The sequence below is a fragment of the Hylaeus anthracinus genome, unplaced genomic scaffold (assembly GCF_026225885.1).
Source record: "Hylaeus anthracinus isolate JK02 unplaced genomic scaffold, UHH_iyHylAnth1.0_haploid 3, whole genome shotgun sequence".
In the NCBI taxonomy this organism is placed as follows: domain Eukaryota; kingdom Metazoa; phylum Arthropoda; class Insecta; order Hymenoptera; family Colletidae; genus Hylaeus; species Hylaeus anthracinus.
The window spans coordinates 1,793,028-1,816,016 of record NW_026535284.1 but is presented as its reverse complement, the minus strand read 5'-3'; the positions used below and the strand labels follow the sequence as shown (position 1 = coordinate 1,816,016).

Genomic DNA, 22,989 nt, shown 5'->3' with positions numbered 1-22,989 from the left:
ATAAATTATAATAAATATCTCCCCCAATCAGGTCAGTGTGATGAGATGATATATAATTATGTTTCAAACAGTAAAAGATTATGTTATATACAGGGACTTATACTGTTACATGAAGTATCAGTATTATAACGGTATTTTTCGTTAACCCTTATCAAAATTGAAATAGGAAAATACCGGTATAACATAATTACTAGTACTTACTTCGGTTTTTCTATTTGATTACGATTTTTAAGAACTCAAGAAGTACAAGTACACAGATTGTTTATCAAATTGTAATAATAACAACGACGATACGACATATACTGATAAAGGCAGCAGAAATGATATCAATGTCCTATTATTTTTTTTTACCAATCCTGTTAGCTAAATATTAAAATTTTTTAAAAATAAACTAAATAAAACTATTGAATGGTAATAAAAATATATAACTATTACATAATTCCGATAGTTTTTCCCATGTTAATAGTTTTAATGTTAACGTGACTAATTTAAGTGAACCATCATTTTTACAGTCGCGCGTTGCGATTAGGGCTCACTTAATTTTCATTCAACAAATTTAAATCTCTCCATCTTTTTACAAGGTTCTCCAGAAAACGGATAAACAAAGATATCTTACCTTTTCGATTTTCAAAATTTTTAAAGTGAGCGTGATATATAAACAAGGAATTTCTTTCTAACAAGTTCTTTAGAAATTGGTAAATAATTTTTTAACTAATATAATGTTTATTTTGTACTCTTATCTTTTCACAGTAAGTTCGCGAAAGCTTATTTTCATTCGTAGACTAACTCAATAGTTATAATTTTTGGGAAAAAGATAGCACAGAACTTTAAATAGTTGTAGGTACCGAGAATTTTCAACTTTTTTCAACACAAAAAGTGTCCAATTTCGCGTGGAATGACCCAATAGAAATGTCGAAAAATACAGGTATTTATATCGGTATTTCATAATATATCCATTTCGGTATATATTGATTTCTAATATAATACCAGTATTAAAATCATACTGGTATAAAGTCCCTGGTTATAATGATGTATTATAAAATGTAAAGAAACTTGACAGTCAAAGACCAAAAGCCCCCAAAGAAAGGTCATGGTCCTTCTGTCAAATAAATGTGGTATTATCAAACTTGAAATAAATATACTTTCTAATGGAAACATGGTAGGGAACTGCAGTTTGCGAAATTGGTTTTTTAATAAATTAGGTAAACTCTACGTTTAGGGGAGGCAGCTCCGATGATCTTGACCTTGATATATGTTGCCAATGATAAATTATATTAAATAAAAACACGGTCAAATCGAGGCTCCATGTAAATGGTAATCTCTCCTGAAACTTGTTCAATCCCTAATTGCGAACGAGTGAATCGTTTCTCTCTCGTGAAACGAGAGGACGATTTTTCAAGGCGTCAAAGTGGGCCAACCCCTTTAAAATGAGACACCAACTTCGGCGAATGTTGCTTTACGAACAGTTCGTTTAATTGGCATTAAATTTCAGTAGCAATAAAACTTTTATTAGACTACCTTTAAAATTAGAGTCTTATCAGGTAGGTGTCGTCGCGTACCAACGGATGTACGACAAAGCGGCCAATTGTTTGTGGCTCCGTAGCGCGGCGTGACCGCCCGATGCTCCTCGAATGCCCATTCACGCTGTCCGCGTCCCCCTGTAACCATCTTCGACGATCGCGGACCAGCTCCTCTCGTATCCTTTTACGTTCTTTTACGTATCACCACGCAATCGTTATTTACAGGACTTACTGTACACGCTCTGTAGCAAGACCATAACGCGCGCTACACCCTAAGAAAACCGCATGGAAAAAGCAATGTCGCGCCGTTTACACGAACATATTATTGCGGCTGACCGACGTTTCTCGTTTCACTCTCTTCTTTCCTTCCTTCGCCATGGAGCTATCTCTTCACCAATCATCCTCGATTTGTTCCACTTTTAAACGCGCAAGCTACAGTATTCCTCGCTCGTCTGCAACCAATGTTGCGTACCCGCTTCCGTAAACGCAATTTTTCCCCGTCTCCGAACGACCACTTTTTTTCTAGCTTGTTTGCAATCAAGTTTATTCCTTTCGTATGTAATCGACTTTTTGGCTCTCGTGCGCAACCAATGTTTCCTAACTTGTATACAGTTAACCCTTTGCACTCTTTTTTTTTTCTGGCATCTACCAGCAACTCGAGATGCTTTCTTAGCATTCTATTGTGCCACGAATTCTAAGCTTAGATTGACTTCGAAAATGAGATCTCTAATTTAAGATTTGAGAATCAGGTCATCTTTGCCTCAACGACAATCATTTCATCGACACTTCGAGTTCCAATAAAATTTAACTTAAACAAACATTATCGCTGGTTGATTTACTGCGTCGAACCTAATTTTTGCGACCGAGAGTCACCTTTCGAGTGCAAAGGGTTAATCTTGCCCGCTTACGTGCAGTCAAGCCCTCTCGAGTGTACAACTACCTTTGCTCTGTAATCAAGGTGACCAGATTCAACGAGTAGTAGTACAACGCAGGATATTCTCAGGATACTACTCCTAACCATATTTCTTGTTTATTGATCATTTCGTCCACGTGCAAATAATCGAGGTTCTCCTATAGATGGAAAGAATCGGACGAGACTCTTCAAACGAGGAAAAATCACGAATGAGCTTGCGCTGTTGATCGATTCGCGAGAGGAGAGCAAGAACGAGAAACGTTCTCTCTAAACGTAGGCGAGTACGTGCTGGCCCTTAGGACCTTAGGATATCGCATCTATAGATCGGTCAATCTATCTAACGAACAGCAAGTAAACGATAAATATATTTTCTGTACAGGTCGAGCTCGACACGCCGCGAGACAGTCTTTGGCATTCAAGCGACTCTCCGTACGATCGACTTTGTCAAATATCCGAGGAGAACGTGCTCTACGATCGAATCCAAAAATTATTCTAAATATAACTTTGTAATTTACCGTTATTATCGCCACCCCATTCGTTATATTATTAGCTATATGATCTCAGTTGTCTATATATTATTATTAATAATAATACCGATTACCAATAATAGTAATTAATTCATTCGTTAATTCGTAATAATAATTGTTATCGCTTTCGTAATGATAATTCGTTATCGTGCGCGCATTCTTGGCGTGTAACTACATTTCTGCGTATGTATATATATTTATATACCTTTGCATTTTTTTTTTTTTTTTGGTAGTAGTACCAAGGTTCGATAATGATGATAATAACAACAAGAACGATACTGCTGACGATGAAGATGAAGATGATGATGATAAATAATAATAAATAATAGTAATGACAATGACGACAGTACAGATATAGTGATAATAGCAGTATATAGAGAGATTGTAAGAAAAATAATATTCTCGGTAATAGCGGCACTGATGCTGTGCATTTAGTTACGACGTTAATAATAATAATAATAGTAATAATAATATTAAAAAGAAGACAAATAGAAATATTCTTATCGGTGATAATAATAGTAATAATAGTAGTAACAACAACAATAACAGCGCTGGTGTAATGAAAAATAATATGAATACAGTAACGCGTTAACGTTCCCGGGGGAAATTACAATTCTATCGATAATAATGCGTACGATATCACTGTTCGTTCGTCGCGAATTGCTTTCGCGTACATCTACAATGTTTCCTTACGCTCTTCTCACTGTTTGCTCGGTGCCACACGCCGCCTAACGCAATTATATATGAAATACTCCGATACTTTTAATACAGGATATTTTATACTTTATTATTCACTCTCTAGAAAACGTATTCCGTCGCGCGTTAAATACAAAAGGGAAGATAAAAGGAAACACCTAGAGCCTTCGATGCCACGACCGCCGATCGCCTCGACGCGATACAGTGGCGCACCCAACGGGGTGGCCCAAGAGAACAATTCTACCCCAGTTTTTTTCACAAGTATACATCCTTTTAGTATCGAAATTTATGTACGTGCATGTGTAAAAGCAACTTAATGTCAACGAATAACGTTCCGATAAGGAAAGTTTTAAGCTATCAAATCTCTACAACCATGCACATGTACTGTTCACACGCGAGAAGATAATGCTAATTAACTCTTGTACTTCTTCGTTTCTTTCGATATACGCACGTCGTTGTCAAACATTTTAAAGAATGTTTTAAATAAATCTTATAGCGAGTTACATTTTACACAAAAACGTTAACTGAAACTTTTTCTCTATTTTCGCTAAAAAGAAACTGTCGGGAACTGTCGAAAAGAATGGCGACGTATTAATTTTCGTAGCACTCACCTTGTTAATCGTCTGGGTGCGCCACTGAGTCAATGAGAAAGCCGATTATATTGCCTTTTCTCTTTTTCTTTTCCTTTTTTCGAAACCTTTTTTCGCTCCAATCGACTGGTATAAACCTTCGCATCTCGATGAGATTATTATACGACTTAATCGGTCGCTTTGTGCAAAGTAAAAAACTCCGTTGGGCCGATAAACCCAGCGTCTCGATGGAGTCGTACACGGTGATCGCGATTGTACAGTTCGCCCCGTGAAAAAAACGGACCCCAGTCGCCGAGCCGAGAGAAAGAAAAACGTACAAAATTACGAAAGCTCTTGCACTAGACGTCCAACTTTCAACGGGTGCAGAAATGGGCAAAATTATTATTCGGATAACATATTTTGAATAACAATTGCAAAATGAACAGTTTTCGATCCGTTATTTGTTCAATGAAGATAAGATCTGAATCGTATTAGGGAAATAAGAAAACTTTTCCCAATTTTTCTTCCTTCTTGTTATGTTCTTTTCTCTGCGAATGTTTTAAATAGATGAAAGCATTTAAGTTCTATGTTCTATTTACCATTATCGAATGCTATTTATTTCGAAACTTAATGTCGATTAACACTGAAAATATTGATTCGATGAATTGGATCCATGCGCTTTAAATTTCTTTCCAGAATCATTCAATTATCAACGATGCCTTTATTACAATTGTGAAGGGGCAATTATTGTAACAGAGAATTAATTTTATCCATAAATTAGTTTGTTTTTTCTTCTCCAATTACACAGATGTAATTGCATGTACGACGAGTTATACGTGTCGATATCGGCAGTTTTAGTGTTAACCCTTTGCACTCGAGACCTTTTTTTCTGGTATCTCTACCAGTAACTCGAATACTAAGCTTAGATTGACTTGGAAGATGTAGCCGGATTCGTAATCGCAAACTAATTTCAGATTTTACTTCACCTTTTACGAACCTTTACTGCACTGACAATCATTTTATTGACACTTCGAGTTCCAAAGAAATGAAACCTAAACAAACATTATTGTTGGTTGATTTACTGTGTAAAACCTAGTGGTGATCGAGGAGAGTCATCTCTCGAGTGCAAAGGGTTAACTGTTGTAATATTTACGGTTCAAATTGTAAATGAAATATCACCCTAATACGATAAAATTATATTTCACTTTAAAAGAGTCACTGTACTTCGGCTCATCTGTCATTCGAATGTAATTTTGCCCACTACGCGGGTCGTCGCGCGAGCGAATCGAAACCAAATTGAAACGAGAGGGAACGATGGAAAGTGAACGTAGGAAAAAGAGGAACGTAAAGTAGGCAAAACTGATTTACCCACGGGCTCTGTCGTACTTGTTGCTTGTACTTGGGGTCGTCGCCGTCGTTGTCCTCGTCGTGATAGCCGATCGGCCGGACTAAAAAGGTCGACGAGATTGGACGAAGAAACGCGAGCGAAACGCTGCCGTCCTGAAACGTCAGCGCCGGTCGGTTCCGTCACGACGCTGATGCTGATACGAGGCTTTTTACTGGACGATGCAGCAGCAAGTGGTGTTCGCCAGAGCGCTCGTAGCGATTCGTGGCTGTCGACAAGGGTGCTGCTGTTTCGGCGCGTGTCTCTGTCGTTGGTGGCGTGTCACCCTGCCGCACCTGGGCTATTGGTTTTCCAGCGAGTAGTGGCGCGATCTCTTCCAGAAACCCTTGAAGAATCCTTTCTTCTTCGGCGCGTCTCCGCATTCGGCCGCTGCAACAAAAACGTCGCAACATTTCTTTGGTTTGCGCAAAATGGTTGTTCCCTGCTTAGAAAAGTTACACCAGATTATCTAAGGAGGTATTCTAGTCCAGAACTTTCAAAACATCGATTTGTTTTGCATTTTCTCAAAGTGTAGATCTTTAAAAATATATCTGACAAAGGATTTTGTTAAATTCTAACAATTAACGAAGTCGTTATCATCTTCAATTCATTTGGACAATCCATTTTAATTTTCTCTGCAGTTTTTACTACAATTTCTTAGTTGATCGTAACGTAGATCTTTAAAAATACATCTGCCAAAGAATTTTGTTCAATTCTAAAAATTAACGAAGTCGTTATCATCTCCAATTCATTTGGATACTGCATTTTAATTTTCTCTGCAGTTTTTACTACAATTTCTTCGTTGCTAATGTTTACAATGTACAAAAGTGACATTAATTTTCACCCAGCAAGTAACCGAGCATTGGGTTTTAATCGTAATTTTATACGTATTTGGTATAAAAAAGCTTTAAACTCGATTTTTTCGTAACCATATTTTTTGAAATAATTGCTATGATATCTCGAGTTCAAGTTGACCAAATGACTCCAAGTTTGAAGTGAATCTTCAGCATACGTGTTTTTATCGCATGAACCATGGTTTTCAAATTCTGATTATTCTATTGTAAATATTTTTACAATTTTTATTTTTGGTTTTATACCACGGGCTAAAAAATACAAAAAATCGATATTCAAAATTTAAAGCGCTGTCATTTTTTGAATTTTCAATACTTCAATATTATTCTGCTTCGGGTCATAGCGACACTAATAAATAAGATGATTCTTAATTTTTTTTATTTCAGATAAGCACAACCCCTGGAATCGCAGCAACCATGAACATACTTTTTTCAGGAGGGACTGGAAAATTCCTTACAGAATAAAGAAAAATCTCAAAAAACACTAAAAAATTAACGCTGTAGACTAGAAAATATCCCCTTAAATTCATGTTCTAATATAAATTTAAACCTTATAAATATAGAAATAATAAACCTCGTGAATTTGTTTAAATTATTAAATGCGGCATATTAAATACAATCCAACTTTTTCGGAGGCGGCACGAAATTTAAAATTATCTGCATTCAAAATTATCAAACTTGGTTTAACTTTCTGTTGGAGGAACAAAAAATATGGCCTTTAATTATTGCTATTATTACCATATATCTGCGTTAGACATCATATACATTAACGCTATTCAATATCGCCGACTCTACCAAATACTATTCCAAACCTACTCAGACAGTATTTCCATGAAGAAAGTATATAGATTAGCAGTAATCAATATTGCCATCTCCTCCCTCCGCATAAAAATGCCCCAAACCTTCTCAGACACTATTTCCGTGTAGAAAGTATTAACTGTATGCACTATTGTCCCCACACCTCGCTAAAACAAATACATCAAATCCTCTCAGACAGTATTTTCACGTAGACAGTACACACATGTATACATTAACAGCATTCAATATTGCCGCTCCCACCAAAAACTAACGCAAACTGGAATTAACGATTCTTAATTTTGCGCCGTCCACGAAAAGGTTGCATTGTATTTAATATGCTGCAATTAATAATTTAAACAAATTCATCAAGAGCTGGTGAGTAATAGTGCAGTTTCAATAGAAATTATTTCATACTTTCAGTGCATTTTCTCATACTTTTAAACAATTATATCTAGAGCTGGTGAGTATTCATATAAATTAACTAGAAATTATTTCATACTCTTCAATGCATTTTCTCATACTTTTGAGCAATTATATCTAGAGCTGGTGAGTATTTAAATAAATTAACTAGAAATTATTTCATACTTTTTAGTGTAGTTTTAATGTTTTTCGAAGTTGGTTGAATGTTTCTTTTCAAAAATTATTTTATGAGAAACAAAAATGTCTAATGTACTTCAAACAAAGCTTGTAAAGATTTATTAAAAATTATACATAACTCCGCCGCTTGTCGACTTACTATAAAATATAATCAGGACAGTTGTTGTTTTGATGTCTGAGAGTAGACATACGACTAGAACGATGAAAGCGGACAAAGAGTTAACCCTTTGCGCTCGGATGGCGCCTCTAGGGCGACATACATACATACATGTATGTAATTTAAAAGTGATTTTCTGAACGTACAATTTTAATTTTACTTATATCAGAATACAGCTAATTATAAATTGTAATAATAATTCATTGAGTCACGAATGATTCGTAGATGTTTCTTTTCTAAGTAGAGTTTTTTGGTTTTACTGGTATTTATTATAAAAATGGACTGGATTTGATTCTATAGAAAAATGCCTCGAGCGCACAGGGTTAAAACAACCATGTTCGTTGAAACCCTCGTCATTCAACTTTGGCTGATAAATTTTGTATATACAAATACATTTTGTTTCTTGTCCTTCCTTGGGGAATAAAGTCATTTAAATAATTAACTCGTAGCATTTATCACAGAGGTGTCAAGTATACTACGTACACTGGGCAGCTTTAATTTCTGCCATTTGACACCGTTTCCCACCACCTCTTTCGCTGCTTATCTTCACGTAGTGCAAACGACTCATTGACTCGTGTGGCGGGTAACCGCAAGTGACAACGATTCCCATCATGCGCCGAATCGAATTTCATCCACTCGTGAAAACAACAATTTTTTTTTGTAAATTTCATTGCATGTTCATATGGTAATATTATCAATGGACGATCAAGGATTTCCTAAACAAAATAAACCCTCCAAATGACCCATCCAATCAGGAATATTCATTAAAACCTGAAGTCATCTCTTTCGAGCAGTGTCGAAGCTAAACCAAGGGCTGTCACGTATTTCAACCACGTTTTTACTCTCGGTATATGTTAATAGGGGAAGCGTTGGCAATTGTCTGCCGCCTGCATAATAATCGACGGTCTTTCCGGCCATTGCTTCGAATCGACGGACGTCGGAGCTACGATCGACGCGTCGCGATCTATGCCCGATTCGATGAAATTGCCTTCCGCCCGGTTGGATCGTTTCTTCGACAGGCGATGAACTCTTTCGCGATACCTGCCCGAAGACGTCAAGCCGCCGCGCGTAAACCTTTGAATGTGGCTGACGCAGGCAGACGCTCGGTGAAAATCGAACGGTGCCTGCACGGTCGAGGTTTGCATTGGAATCATCGCACGGTGGTTCAAACCACCAAAAATCGAAATATGGAAGTTGTGATTTCGAATTTTCGACATTGGAATCTTGTAGACGAGGTATTCTTTTATCCATCATTCTACGGGAAATCGGATACTAAATGGAGCAGCATCTTAAATTTTGAGCAAATTTGAGTATGGTGCAGTTTTTAGTGATACTTGAGGGAGGAAACTACATTAGGAGGCCAAGTGTTAAATGTTTCTCGGGATATTTTTTTACAGAAAAGAGTTCATGTGAAATTCTTGTTAACTTTGAGAATTTTTTTAGATACGTTTTAAAGTTCATTGGGTAATTTTTACAAAATTGGGTAAGTTTTCGAAAGTATATTTTTCCAGTTCTTGGAAATGATAACTCGAAAATTAAGAGACTCTATACCTGGACTGATACTGTTTTTTTTTTTTATCGATTTTATCGATATTTTTATTTTATTTACATTCTTTATGTGAGCCTTATTTCGTTACAATAAAATTCTTATTTTATTGAAATGAGTTATCGTATCTTTATTATGGGAAAAAAATCAACTGATCACTTTGCAATCAAGACACGGTAAAGGAATTTTTTCTAGGAATTAAATATTATTTTTATATTCTGTCCAAATTTATACTTTTCCTTTCGAACAAATTTTGGAACATATCAATTTATTACAAATAATATAACTGCTGATCTGATATACAGGGCGGAACAAGTAATCTGTTATAGGACAATAATGTTTAAATTATCGAGAGTACAAAAAATATTTCCAGGAAAAAGTTAGAATATTCGAAAGAGTCCATTGAGGTTGAGGTACACTTACAGACAATTCAGGAAGAAATCGGATCATAAAAAAAGAAATCAATTACTTATCCTTGTTCGACTGACTGATGGCCTGTCTTCAATTTACTGACTACAAATTTCAATTTATGACGTTATGCTACAATGAATGATCTTACTTTATAATAAACTCGCCTCAAAGTCAGCGTTTATAATGAATAAAAAAAATGTAGCGTCTTTTAATGGGACCCTTCGAGTCTTTTAATTTTTACTTGAAACGGCGCTCCGGGAAAAACTGATGGTAAAAGAAAACCAGTACTTCTGCTGTAATCAGATGTAAGTTTTCTGTTTGATTAGCTCGTGCTTGTTTTAGCATATTATATGTATATGAGCCTGTTTTTGACTGAGACATCCAATCTATGCGACCACTAACATCTAACACACTAGGAAATTACAAAGGAGAAATTCCACTCAAGATTAGATACAGATCGAAAATGGTAAGCGACACGTTACAATAGAATGCAATTTATCATACTTCCTTTTTCAATGTTATCAGGTTATTTCTGTTGGATTTTTACACCTCAGCACGAGGATTGTAGGGTTCTTAGACATTAGTAATAATCGTTAAGACACAATAAAATAGTTATATTTGAACATATGGAGAATATACAACGTGAATGCGTAAAAACGGAAAAACAATTGGCATAAAACAAAAACGCGCGGACAAGAAGTCTGTCATCTGAATATACATATGTTGACGCGCTAATTAACCGCGAAATTAAAAAATTTCGAAACGTATTACCTTGCACTACGCAAGTGAAGAAACTTATAAAAACTATAAAAATAATCCAACCGGAAAACAACACGGAGAAAAGCTGGTAATAAAGGAACCATCCCAAGGTTTGAGAATTTGTGCTATAAGAATTTCATTTCGTTTCATTTAAAAATCGGTTTCGATGGAACCTACTGAAAAAGTCACATAGCTAACTGCTTCGATCAGTAATTCCTTTAGAGAACGGTCAATGCTGCCCGACTATTCATACTAGACTCGGTTCGACCGTGACTCGACCATGACACGGCGACAGTATGCCAAGGCGATCGTGACGATCGTGCACTGCTTCTAACTGCTGCTGAACACGCAGACCGTACTCTGACACCTACACCTACGTCTATCCCAGACCATCGGGTACAGTGTAAGAAACGGTCGCGGTTTTTCTCTGGACAATTGTCACGTGCCCTCAGGGGCTGCAAAATAAAATAAATATCTGTTGCAATTTACCTCACAGGCGGCCTCTTTAAAGCAAAATGGTAACAGATAAATTGTTCGTACTTGAATATTTTTATTCTTAATTTTGTAAAGTTACAGAGACTTCAAAAAAATCAGATTCATTTTTGTTATCGGACTAAATCCAATATTTAGATCCAATTAAATCGACAGGCCCAATGGCACAAAAGCTTCAAGGGTTATGACATTTTTTATCTTTAGAATAAACGTCTAAATAGTCACGCATCTGCATACAGTTGTAACTGTACTTGGTCTTACAAAGAGATGTTACGCCTATTGGGTCATGAATTTGCGTGACTATTTAGACGTTTATTCTATAGGTAAGAAAAATCATAATCCTTGAAGCTTTTGTGACATTGGGCCTGTCGATTTAATTGGATTTAGATATTGAATTTAAATAACAAAAATGAATCTGATTTCTTTGAAGTCTCTGTAACTTTGCAAAATTAAGAAAAAGAATACTCAAGTACGAACAATTTATCTGTTACCATTTTGCTTTGGAGAGACCGTCTGTGGGGTAAATTGCAACAAATATTTATTTTATTTAAAATAGCAAGTACGATTGTTTGAACGACCTTAAATGGCCTTCCGAAGTGTTTCTAATACTACTTTTGTTCTTCAATATCCTTTTGTACGGTTTTGGCATATTTTATTAATTATAAGAAAAAAATAATTGGATTAAGATGATGATTAGGAATCTATGATCGAAAAGGCATCAAGTAAATATTGCAAGTATTATAAACAAATGTAAAAGAAATTCGATGTTACAAGTATACCACGTATAACATACAGCACAAACAAATATTTCATGAAAAAATAATACATAATTTTAAATGATTGAAATATCCTTTTTCTAAGGACATGATGTAGATTCATTATATCGTAAGTAAAAAAAATGATTTATATTCATTTTAGTATTTATAGCCAATAAATTATAGGTGACAATTTCACTCAACCTTTTTCTCTAATGAGACAAAAGAACATCGTTGCTAAAAATTAAACAAAAATAGCTTGGAAATAACCACATTTTTTAATTACTATTTATTAATGTTATGAAAAACAAATTGCGATAATATATCAGCTCTCTAAAACAGTAAACCTGAAAAATCGAATATACAACGAGATGTTGCTATTAACCCCATTCGACGGTAATATGGAATCCATGTACAAGACATATACAGAATATATTTTATAAATTGGTCTGAATATATCACAATGGTTGGAAACAAATAACATATGTACATCTCTTAAAAGGTGATACTTGGGACATCTTTAGAAAAAAGATTTGTTAAGATACACTATTTTTCGTCAGTTTTATAATACTTTTCTTTTACCGGAGAGATAAAAATGATACTACAAAAGCAGCAAACAAGATATGCGCTGTTTATAGTGCAGGTGCTATATCTGAAAGTTCTGAGCGTAGTTTGTTAGGTTTAAAACTGATGACTTCAACTTTGACGATCAAGAACGCATTTAGTTTCAATATTTGGCTGACTATCAAACTTTAATCGTGGGATTTACTGTAATACGGAAAAGATCAAGAGTTCAGCGTCTGTTGTCTGGGTGATCAACTTTGTTCGACGAACATTAGGTGCGGCAATGTCGAAAACTTTTAGTATCGAAGCCCTCATCGGCGTTCGCGAGGGACTAACGAATGGATACGGAAACGACAGGCGAACGGACGGACGGAAGGAAGAAAGGAGGGAAGACAGACCCGTGGAGAGATGTAAAACGAGCGAGGACGAGAGAACGATGCGTACGGATCAATACCAATAGCGTGCGGGCTATACAACGTTTAGTATACGCAGGTACTTGGGTGTGTCTGATCTCTGCCGCGCAGCATCGTGACTACCCTGAATACCTGAACTTTCTATGTTTCGGTATCAACCACTCCTCCCCTCCCTACCCTTTCTTTTATCCTACTACTCTTTACTTTTCAACATTTTACCGATCGGTAGCCTATCGATCGGTATGCTTTCATGAATTAGGAAATATTATATAAATGTTAACCCTTTGCGGTCGTATTAAATTTAGGCATGGCTATTCTACTGGTCGGAATTCATTTCCGCAGAATGAGCAGTGATACATAATACAAGATTTATTAATTCTTTTGTGGACTTTAGATATATATTTACAATAATGTGTTTTAACGTGTTTGAATGTAATGTTTTTGTGTAAAAATTATATTTTATAGTTCTCCAGGATGTGGTATCTTTCGGTAACTTTCTTCTTGCCATTTTGGAGTATTGTTTTTGAAATATTTTAACACTTTATTTACCGGGAGCCTATTTATAGGCTTTTTAATTCCGGTATTAAGCTTTTTGAATTTATTTACTGTGTTGATGGTTGTCTACGAACAATGTTCATGTATTTGGAAACAGACTTGACTTTCAATGTACCCGGTAACAGTATGGAGGAATTATTGTTAGCCTAGATTGGCATTTTCTACTGTAGAAAATTCTTTTTAAATTAAAGGCTGTTTCTAAATAGCCCGGTAAAAAAATAAGAAACCCGAATGCCTAATTACACTTAAACACAATTTGTAAAATATTATTTGGAATTCTACCAAGTATTTTCGACTATCTGGTATTTATTACAATCTGTTACAGAAAAAATAATAATATTCAATATATTTGTCTTTGAAAAATTTAACATGTAGATATTTCACCCACTGGTTCCTATATTCTTGTATAACTTAATATAATTACAAACGATCTTTTCATTAATCTTTCCATTAATCTATTATTACACTAATATCTTAGAATCTATTACTATTGTCTAATGGCTTAAATCTTTTCAGTCTGCGGAATACGATATAAGATTAGTATGGTTCTTTGTTGTGTTGGCTGAGCGCAGACATACGACCGGAACGGTAAATAAGTTTTGGTGGTTGAGAGTAGACATACGACCGCAAGGGTTAACCCTTTGACTGCGGATCAATTTGTGTTGAAAATTCTAGGGGATGCGTCACTAGAACAATCGAATTTTTAAAAAATATCACCTTATAGAGAACGATAAGATGAAACTTTTTTATATTCACAGTTTATTTATACTACGTTTAGTTTCAAAAATAAGAATTAAAAATTTCGAAGTCCTTTAAAAAGCACCGTTAGCTGACAATTACTAACTTACAATTAAATGTACAATTAAATAAACTGTAATAGATTTTCGGCTTTTTGGCGGATTGGTAAAAAATAAGAATTGAAAATTTCGAAGTCCTTTGAAAAGCACCGTTAGCTGACAATTACTCATTTAAAATTAAATATAAATAAACTGTAATGGATTTTCGGCTTTTTGGCGGATTGGTAGGCATCGATGGATCTTACGGCTCGCCTACACGAGATTTAAAAGAATTTCGACGATATTCAATCAAGTTACAGCAATTTATATTTTAAAATCTAAATGAATTTCGGGAAAAAGAATTTGGATGAATAAATTGCATAAACAAAAAAGTTTCGTCTTGTCATTCTCTGTAAGATGATATTTCTTAAAAATTGATTTAACGAATTTAAGACATTTCTTTGAGTCTAATTTTCGAAGACAGATATACATATACGCCCTTCGCAGTCGACGTGTTAATCTAAAAATGATTTTAATATATAAAATAAATATTGTATAATACTAATGGTATGAAAATGAAAATTATTACATTTATTAGGTTGTCCCAAAAGTTTCTTCCATTTCATTAATAAGTAACACATACACAATATTTTGTGTCTAATGTTACATTATTGAATTGCGTACGATTCATTTTGCTCTGTTACTGTTACAACACTAACATCTAAGAAATTAGGTTGTCTATTTATATAAACATTGCCATAAAAAATAATTGAGTGCAAGTCACGGAAGAAACTTTTGGGACAACCTAATAATTGTATGTCCAATCGCTACCGGTCAGTGAAGTGTTAATTACAGTCGTATCTACTTTCAAGCGACAATTAAAGTACCAATTTTTCATTTCTATTCTACAATTATTTAGTTTTTGACAACAATAGCGTCTACCCGCTGTCGAATGACCACTTTTAAGTTCTATCTACCATCGCCTGAACTCATATTCCATTATTATTTAGCTTTCGAGAATAGGAATTCCGGCTTTCAAGTAACAATTTTTGACACCGAATTCAAGCAACGGAATCCTCTTGGTCATTGTTTACGTGTATTCAACGCGATCGACCCGACGCTGACGAATCGAGTGGTCGATGGACAATTGGACACAGATCGAGAGCGATGACGAACACGGAATCGAATTTTACTCATTGATGAAAGTTGATATTGTTTATATTTTTTATTATATGGCTGGGTTGCCAATTACCACATTGTTTAAAGTATTTTTTATATATTTATTATTTCAAGTATTATACGTGAAGCCAGAGATTAACAGACTATAGTCTGCGAGATTAAAAATGTTTTTTTAATGAACTCCCATGAAGAAATCATAAAATTGTTGTTTCAGTATCCACGGAATATGCATGCTGCGATGCAGCTATGGACGTACATCGAATACTGTTGTGGATGCGTTTACGTGGATTAATTTCAATATTTGATGTTATCTGTCTGGGAGGAAATACATTTCCAAATGTCAAGTGCGTGCAATCTCGATATAAATTAGCCTTATCCGATATACAATTTCAATCTATTTAAATAATGAAGAAGAGTAACTTGAAACTCACTCGAAAAGTAATACTTATTTCTCGTGGTAACATTTCTATACTTCTCTATGTTGAGATTAAAAACATAACTTGACATTAAAAACAAGCTTATAACTACAAATTTGTTCATTTAAATATCGTAATTACAAAGATATTCGATCAGTTAAAATTACATATACATTTGTCTACGATTGTACCTCAGTACATCTTTAAGATATTTAAAAAATAATACTCCAAAATGGCAAACAGAAAATTACCGAAAGATACTACGTGATGAAGAGTACGACACCCATGTCTAAATTTAATACGACCGCAAAGGGTTAATTATTTTTGGTTGGAAATGTCATTTTTAACCTAGGCATTCTGAATGAAAATCGTTCGTTTCGAGCGAGTTTAAGACCGCTGGTTTAAAAATACATTGCATAGATTATTCCCAAGTTTCCAAATGTTCCTTTCTTTCCTCTTTCATTGAAAATAATATGTGAAATTAATTCAAATCCGGGTAAAATTAAAATATAAACTTCGGGATGTCCAAAAAATCAAAATAAATGTTGATAAAGAATTGTATCTCCTCCACCTGAAGGGTCAAAGAATGATGTATTAAAATTTCGATCTGTTAATAATATAGTAATTACAGCTGCTAATACTGGTAGTGATATAATTATTACTATTGCCATGTAAGTAAATAATTGTATACATTTGAGGTGTTTCATTAAAAAGTATTTTCTAATGTTCATTTTTTTACAATCCTTTTTACAATTCAATTTTAATTTCAAATTATAAAAAGGACACATTTTCAACAATGACAGAACAATAAATGAACGCTTGAAATGTACGTGTATTTACGACGAGAGGTAAACGAATAATTTGGTATCTCAAAACAAAAAGACAACAACAAACAAATCTTGTAGCACAAGTGTAAAGCGACATCTTATTAAAAATGCATAAACTTTCCATTCAATCTAATAGTACGCAATATAATAGGTGTATGTTGACCTCAGTGGCTCTAGTGTTAACCCTTTTAGACCCGAACGAAAGTATCATACCTATGCGAAGAACATTGAACGAATCTAACGAATTCGTTAAGATTTGGAAAGAAGCTCGTAAAAAACAAAATAAAAATTATATTTTCAGAATTCAAAAAGGAATACATTACGAAACAAGGCGGAATAAAGCAAAGTCAATATGTAGTATTTGTTGAAAATCATACGAGTAACATATGTAGCTACATACAAAACACTATGAAAAACATAAAAATGAATTTCTCTTTTGCAAATAATGTTTGTAGATAAGAAAAATTAGGAATGAAAAGTGTGAAGCGGTTAAATCTTGTTATGTAGCGATGAGTATTTAGCGAATGAAAGGCCTTGAGATTTTTGTCAGTACTGTCGAAGTTTTCGCGTAAGGTAGATTTAACCGTTTGCGCTCGAGTGGCGCCTCTAGGGCGACATATATAATTTAAAAGTGACTTTTTGAACGTACAATTTTAATTTTACTTATATCAGAATACAGCTAATTATAAATTGTAATAATAATTCATTGAGTCACGAATGATTCGTAGATGTTTCTTTTCTAAGTAGAGTTTTTTGGTTTTACTGAAATTTATTATAAAAATGGACTGGATTTGATTCTATAGAGCAATGCCTCGAGCGCAAAGGGTTAATTTGATCTTTAATACGTTTATCATTAGTCACACAAATAATTTATTTACCATCGATGCTTACTAATTTATACACCGTGTAACGCAACGATATATCGTCGTTGGGATTGAAAGGGTTAATGAGAGTACTTTTGTTGAAGAATATCGTTTCGGAAACCTAATCGACGGAACGCTCTTCTCGTAAACAGGGTTTGATCTCCGCGTCCCTCTCTCGGTAAGCGGTAGTTTCCAAAAATAATCGAGGTATATTAATAGACACTTTAGATACAGACGCAAGCCGAGGCGGACATCGACTAAACCCCATCTCAAGAGGAGAGGGACCAGGTATTTTCGAACGCTATGACTCTATAGTTATGTTACGCGTAGCGGTTCACGAACATTCACTAAATTCGGCCGCAAAGGATTTCGTAGAGATTAGGCAAAGCAGCATTGCTTGAAAAATTACGAGTAATCGGGTAACCACGGTATGGTAGATTGCGATAGATTTGCCACGAAGCTAATGAAGCTTCAGGATCACGCCACCCACCTCCCCGCCCTCTACTTAGAGTAGAAAGTACCATCAAAGGTCATTCAACTGTTGATTTTTCATTCAACTACAGTGCGACCTATATTTCCACGATCACCCACATCTTTGGTCATTAGTTTTCTGTTCCTTAAGGAGGTATCCTGAATTAGGTGGACTAAAAAAAAGCGGGTTTTCGTGGATTTTTTTAGGATGGAAAAAAATAATTAATTCTATCGAACATTTTATCCTATTTTCATACATATTTGAGTAGTCTGTAGAAATTTTTTCAACAAGAAATATTCAAATTGAGTCGACTGTGACGCACATTTGTAGAGTTCCTCACATTTAAAACCTCCTATCGGCGGGAAAGATGGAGGTCGTAATTTTGGTCTGACATGAAAAAAAACAAAAGAAATTTTCATTTTCATACATATTTCTTCTATGTGAACTAAGCAAAAACCCGCAAAAATGGTGAAATGTGAAATTACTGCAAGTTTGAAGAAAAGAACGAGTTCTTTGGATGAAAAAATCACTTTAACTTGATAAAAAAGTTGTTTACAATTTTTTTTGTATGAATTTTTTTAGTTCACATAGAAGAAATATGTATGAAAATGAAAATTTCTTTTGGTTTTCTTTGTGTCAGATCTGCATCTTTACCACCGATAGGAGGTTTTAATTGTGACGTGCTCTACAAATGTGCGTCACAGTCGACTCAATTTCAATATTTCTTGTTGACAAAATTTGTACAGACTACACAAATATGTTATTATATATATACTTTATTCCATCCTAAAAAAATTCACGAAAAACCGCTTTTTTTAGACCTCCTAATTTAGGATATCCCCTTAACGAAATCCTGTGAAATTGTTAGCGATAACACACACACACACACACAAACACAAACACGCTACTACACAATACGTTCAATAAGAAATTGGTGACTTTTGTTGGACTTACATTTTCTTTAGAAAATTTGGGGTGGCAAACTTTTACGGTCACCTCTTGAAATATTAGGTGTAGAAATTAATTCTGCGGTTTTCATTTAAACATTTATAGCTGTGGCTCAAGTATGAATAGTTACTTGTAATTTTGGTACGTTAAATTATCAACTTTCTAAACCCTCAATCTGATCTCTATTACAATGAATCTACAAACAGTTCAATAAGTATTCGTACCTTCTATATCTATTGAAGAAATTTGCCCAAATTCAAATTTTCATTGTAAATATATACAGTGGGTGTAGAAAATATTCGTACACCGATCAATTTCCGTAAACTATATGAAATTGTGATTTATTAACTTCTTTTTTGATAAACAATGATATTCTACATATTCTTGGAAATCTCTAGAATAGATACACTACGAAAAGATTAGGTATTTTGTATAAGTGAGAAATCAACAAGAAAAAACAATAAATCGATAGAAATACAAAAGCAAAAAGTATTCGTACAAGTGTTAAATTTTTAAAACTTCATTAAAAAAAAACGAAATTTATATTATTTATAAATAATTAATACTTTGTGGGATTTCCTTTTGATTTTATAATTACTACAACTCAACTAACTATTAAATTAACTATCATAAATGTCGATGATATTCGGGGTGGAATTTTCTTTCATTCCTTTATTAGAACATTTTTTAAGTCTTTTTTACTGGAAATTTAATGTTTTATAATTCCCAGGAAGCAATAAACTGATGTGCTTATGTTACAAATTCTACTGTAAATTGTTCGTCATAAGAACCGTGCGAATACTTATTGCTTCTATATTTTTACCAATTTTTCGTATTTTCTTGTTAATTTCGCAAATTATATAAACTAGTAATTGTTGTTTGAACTATATTCTAGAGATTTCCGAGAATATGTAGAATATAATTAATTATAAAAAAAAGGAGTTAATAATACAATTTCACATAAAAGTTTTTTGGGAAATTGATTAATGTATGAATATATTCTATACCCACTGTACAAGTATAAAGTTTATTCACGTAAATATTTAAAATGAAACGTTTATTTGAAAACATGATACCTGTCATTTAGTTTAGACAAATTTCTTCAACAGACATATGGAGGTACGCATATTTACGGGGATGACTGTATACAGAGTGTCCACGTTAAAGTGTGACAGTTATTTCAACAACTATTGATGATACAAAAAATTGTTTGTATGTAAATTGCAGAATAAAATGGGATCTCTATTGTAGCACAAAGGAATATTTGTTTATGTTATTAATTTAAACGATATGATGGTGAAGTTTCGTTATAATGATGTTTATCAGTTTATCATGTCTAGCATTATATGTAAAAAAGATGACATTACAGAATTATTTGTTACGTAAAATAATAATTCTTTAATAAATCCTTTTATTCTCTCGCACGTATCATAATAATAATGGGTTATTAAAAATAAACAAGAAAAATTTGGTTTATTAGTCTAACATGTCCGCTATCATCTATAACAACGTTGACATTCCACAAATATTTGTTATGTGAAATGAAATTTTTTTAAAATAATCTCGTTTTCGCGCGCGTACGATAATAACCCCTCAATTTAGGGATTGCCACTTTAATTACCGCACTATCGCGGATTCTCACGAGATTTATAGTTCCGAATGTTTTAAGTGCGTTTTCAGAACGGCTTGGTAATCGCCACTGTCCATTTTGTGAGATATTACAGTGAGATCGACCTTGCCGAAACCATTGAAAGCAGCCCAAATCATCACCAAGTCACTGCAAAAGTTCCTTTTCAAAAATAATTACGAATCGCGACGCAAATCTCTCCAATATGTAATATCGAAAACTATCGGAGCCGTTCAAGTTGAATTCAATAGTGTGTACCAAAGAGGTTGACACCCGTTATATTAAATTAATAACAAAACCCACAAGAGAAGACGATAATAGAAAATCTCGGTTGTTTTAAAATAATTTTTTTTTGTCTATCCAAGAAGTTGACATCCGTTATATTTAATTAATAAAAAAATTAATAATAGAAGACGATAATAGAAAATCTGGGTTGTTTTAAAATAATCTTATTTTGTCTACCAAAGAGCTTGTCCATCGTTAAGTTCAATTAATAGAAAAATTAATAATAGAAAATAATAATAGAAAACCTCGGGTGTTTTAAAATAATTGGTGAAATCGGAAGCTACGGATAAAAATGAACTTACCAGCGTAAGGGCCACACGGCGACGCGTTGTCCTTGCCACTTTTACCATCCTTGCTTCCGCTTCCTGAAACAGTCGAACAAAAAAATCGATTTGCGATCATTCGTACCTTCGAATCAGGCTTTATCACGTTAAAGCGGCGAAAACGTTTGAACGAAAGAAGCCAGCAAATAACCGAGAAAAATAACAAATGCAATAAAAGTAAACAATCAAAGGCGGCCGTACGATATGCAAGGTAGAACTATCGAGTCTGCTTTAACGCAACAGTTCCTTTTGGGATGTTGCCAAATAAAAAATCGAATTGCTGCGAACCGGATAACGGCCATGCTGCACGTAGTAGCAAACACCGTTTCGGTGTTGGCCAGTGATTACATTGCGATTAATTTTGCGAAAGTCAGTCACAATTGCTAGAGTAAACAGTGATCGCAGTGCGGGATAAAATTATAGTCCATCTAAAATTTTTGTTTATACTTAGATGTACAAGTAAGGACGTAAATATTTTACACACCGTGTGCAGGGTGGTCCACGTAACTTGCACGCAATATACGTTGCCAATAATTGAGTTCAAATACCGATGGTGGGTAAATTCGGTACAGAATTACGATCACTATAGATGCTTGCGATGTTGGCGATATTACGTTAAGTAAATTGTCGTGAAACGAAGCGCAACTATTGGTTAACTGTTAGGTTCAATAAAGGCCAATACTTTTTCACTCAGAATTTTACGTTAGGGCATCCTATAAGTAATGTCATTTGCCGAACCGCTAACTATCGATAAAAAATATTAAAACGTATGATTAATTCAATCACAAACGTATTATCGATCCTATTTCTATAACTCTTTTCCATCTACTACTAAAATTTTCGAAATTTTTAATTAAAAAACTCATCCAGCATTGATTTTACGTGTTCAATTTCATTCAATCTTTTCTGGTTAAAATCTACAGATTTCATGATGAGTGTAAAAATTAGGTGATTGAAAATCGATACAGGAAAGAGACATGCGAAATCACTTTTGCGATTTATTTTATTTTAACAACTTTATTGTCGAGCGTTGCGTCAGTGTGACATTTTTCAGATATGCACCCATACTATTTGTAAATGATTTTCAAACATAAAAAACGTTGCAGCGATCAAAATAGGTGGTATTCATTTAGTGCAAGATCCAAAATGTATGCTGGATGTGATAAAAGATTTCGGTTATATTTTTTGTTATCGTTATCCTTGTTGTGTAGACGACAAACAATTCTCTGCAATTCATCAATGATGATTGCTTTTTCCGATATAGCTCTGCTTGTAGGTAATTAAATTGTTACCTATAGATATCTGCAAATATTGTCTGATTTTAATTTAAAAGTTCAAAATGAATGATTCACTTGATATTCTACGACAGACACAATAAAATCTTTCAAAAATGATTCTCTTTAGGGTATGGTAAAAGTGATTAAAAAAGTGATAACCATTGTAGACATTGTAGTTTGAATTGTATAAATCTCACTTTTTCGTCGCCATTAACAATCCAATCGAAAAATGGTTTTTGCTGCCCCTCATTTTAAAATTGAATTTATAATATAAATGAAAAATATCGATTTATCTGCTTTGATCGCACACTGTACACTGCCAAGAGAGCATTCTTTCAGAGACATAAACCGAAATATCGATAAATACGTAAGGGACGACATTACTTAAAGGATGAGCTAATATTCACTACAAAACTAAAGCATTTGATTTAAAATACAAAAGATGACTTTGAAATATCTAAAAAGGTCTCCACCTATAAAAGGAACATA

General features: G+C 34.1%; 3 protein-coding genes across 5 annotated transcripts in view; 1 reads left to right on the top strand and 2 right to left on the bottom strand.

The window, feature by feature from the left end:
• LOC128894302 (profilin) overlaps positions 1-6,866 on the top strand; it is a 37,732-nt gene extending 30,866 nt beyond the window's left edge. The window contains exon 3 of the mRNA XM_054155971.1: positions 6,848-6,866. The gene's annotated coding sequence lies outside the window, so the exon portion shown is untranslated. The remainder of the gene's footprint in view (positions 1-6,847) is intronic.
• The window catches only part of LOC128894290 (protein I'm not dead yet-like), a 343,319-nt gene that overhangs the window by 21,409 nt on the left and 298,921 nt on the right, over positions 1-22,989 (bottom strand). The gene's annotated exons all lie outside the window — the stretch shown is intronic.
• Positions 2,754-22,989, bottom strand: part of LOC128894207 (uncharacterized) — a 225,066-nt gene continuing 204,830 nt past the window's right edge. For all 3 annotated transcript variants that reach the window (XM_054155793.1, XM_054155794.1, XM_054155796.1), the window contains 2 exons: positions 21,203-21,265; positions 2,754-5,999 (listed from right to left, as the gene is read on the bottom strand). In XM_054155793.1, the coding sequence (XP_054011768.1) occupies positions 5,911-5,999; positions 21,203-21,265 (152 nt within the window). In that variant the 3' untranslated portion in view covers positions 2,754-5,910. The remainder of the gene's footprint in view (positions 6,000-21,202; positions 21,266-22,989) is intronic.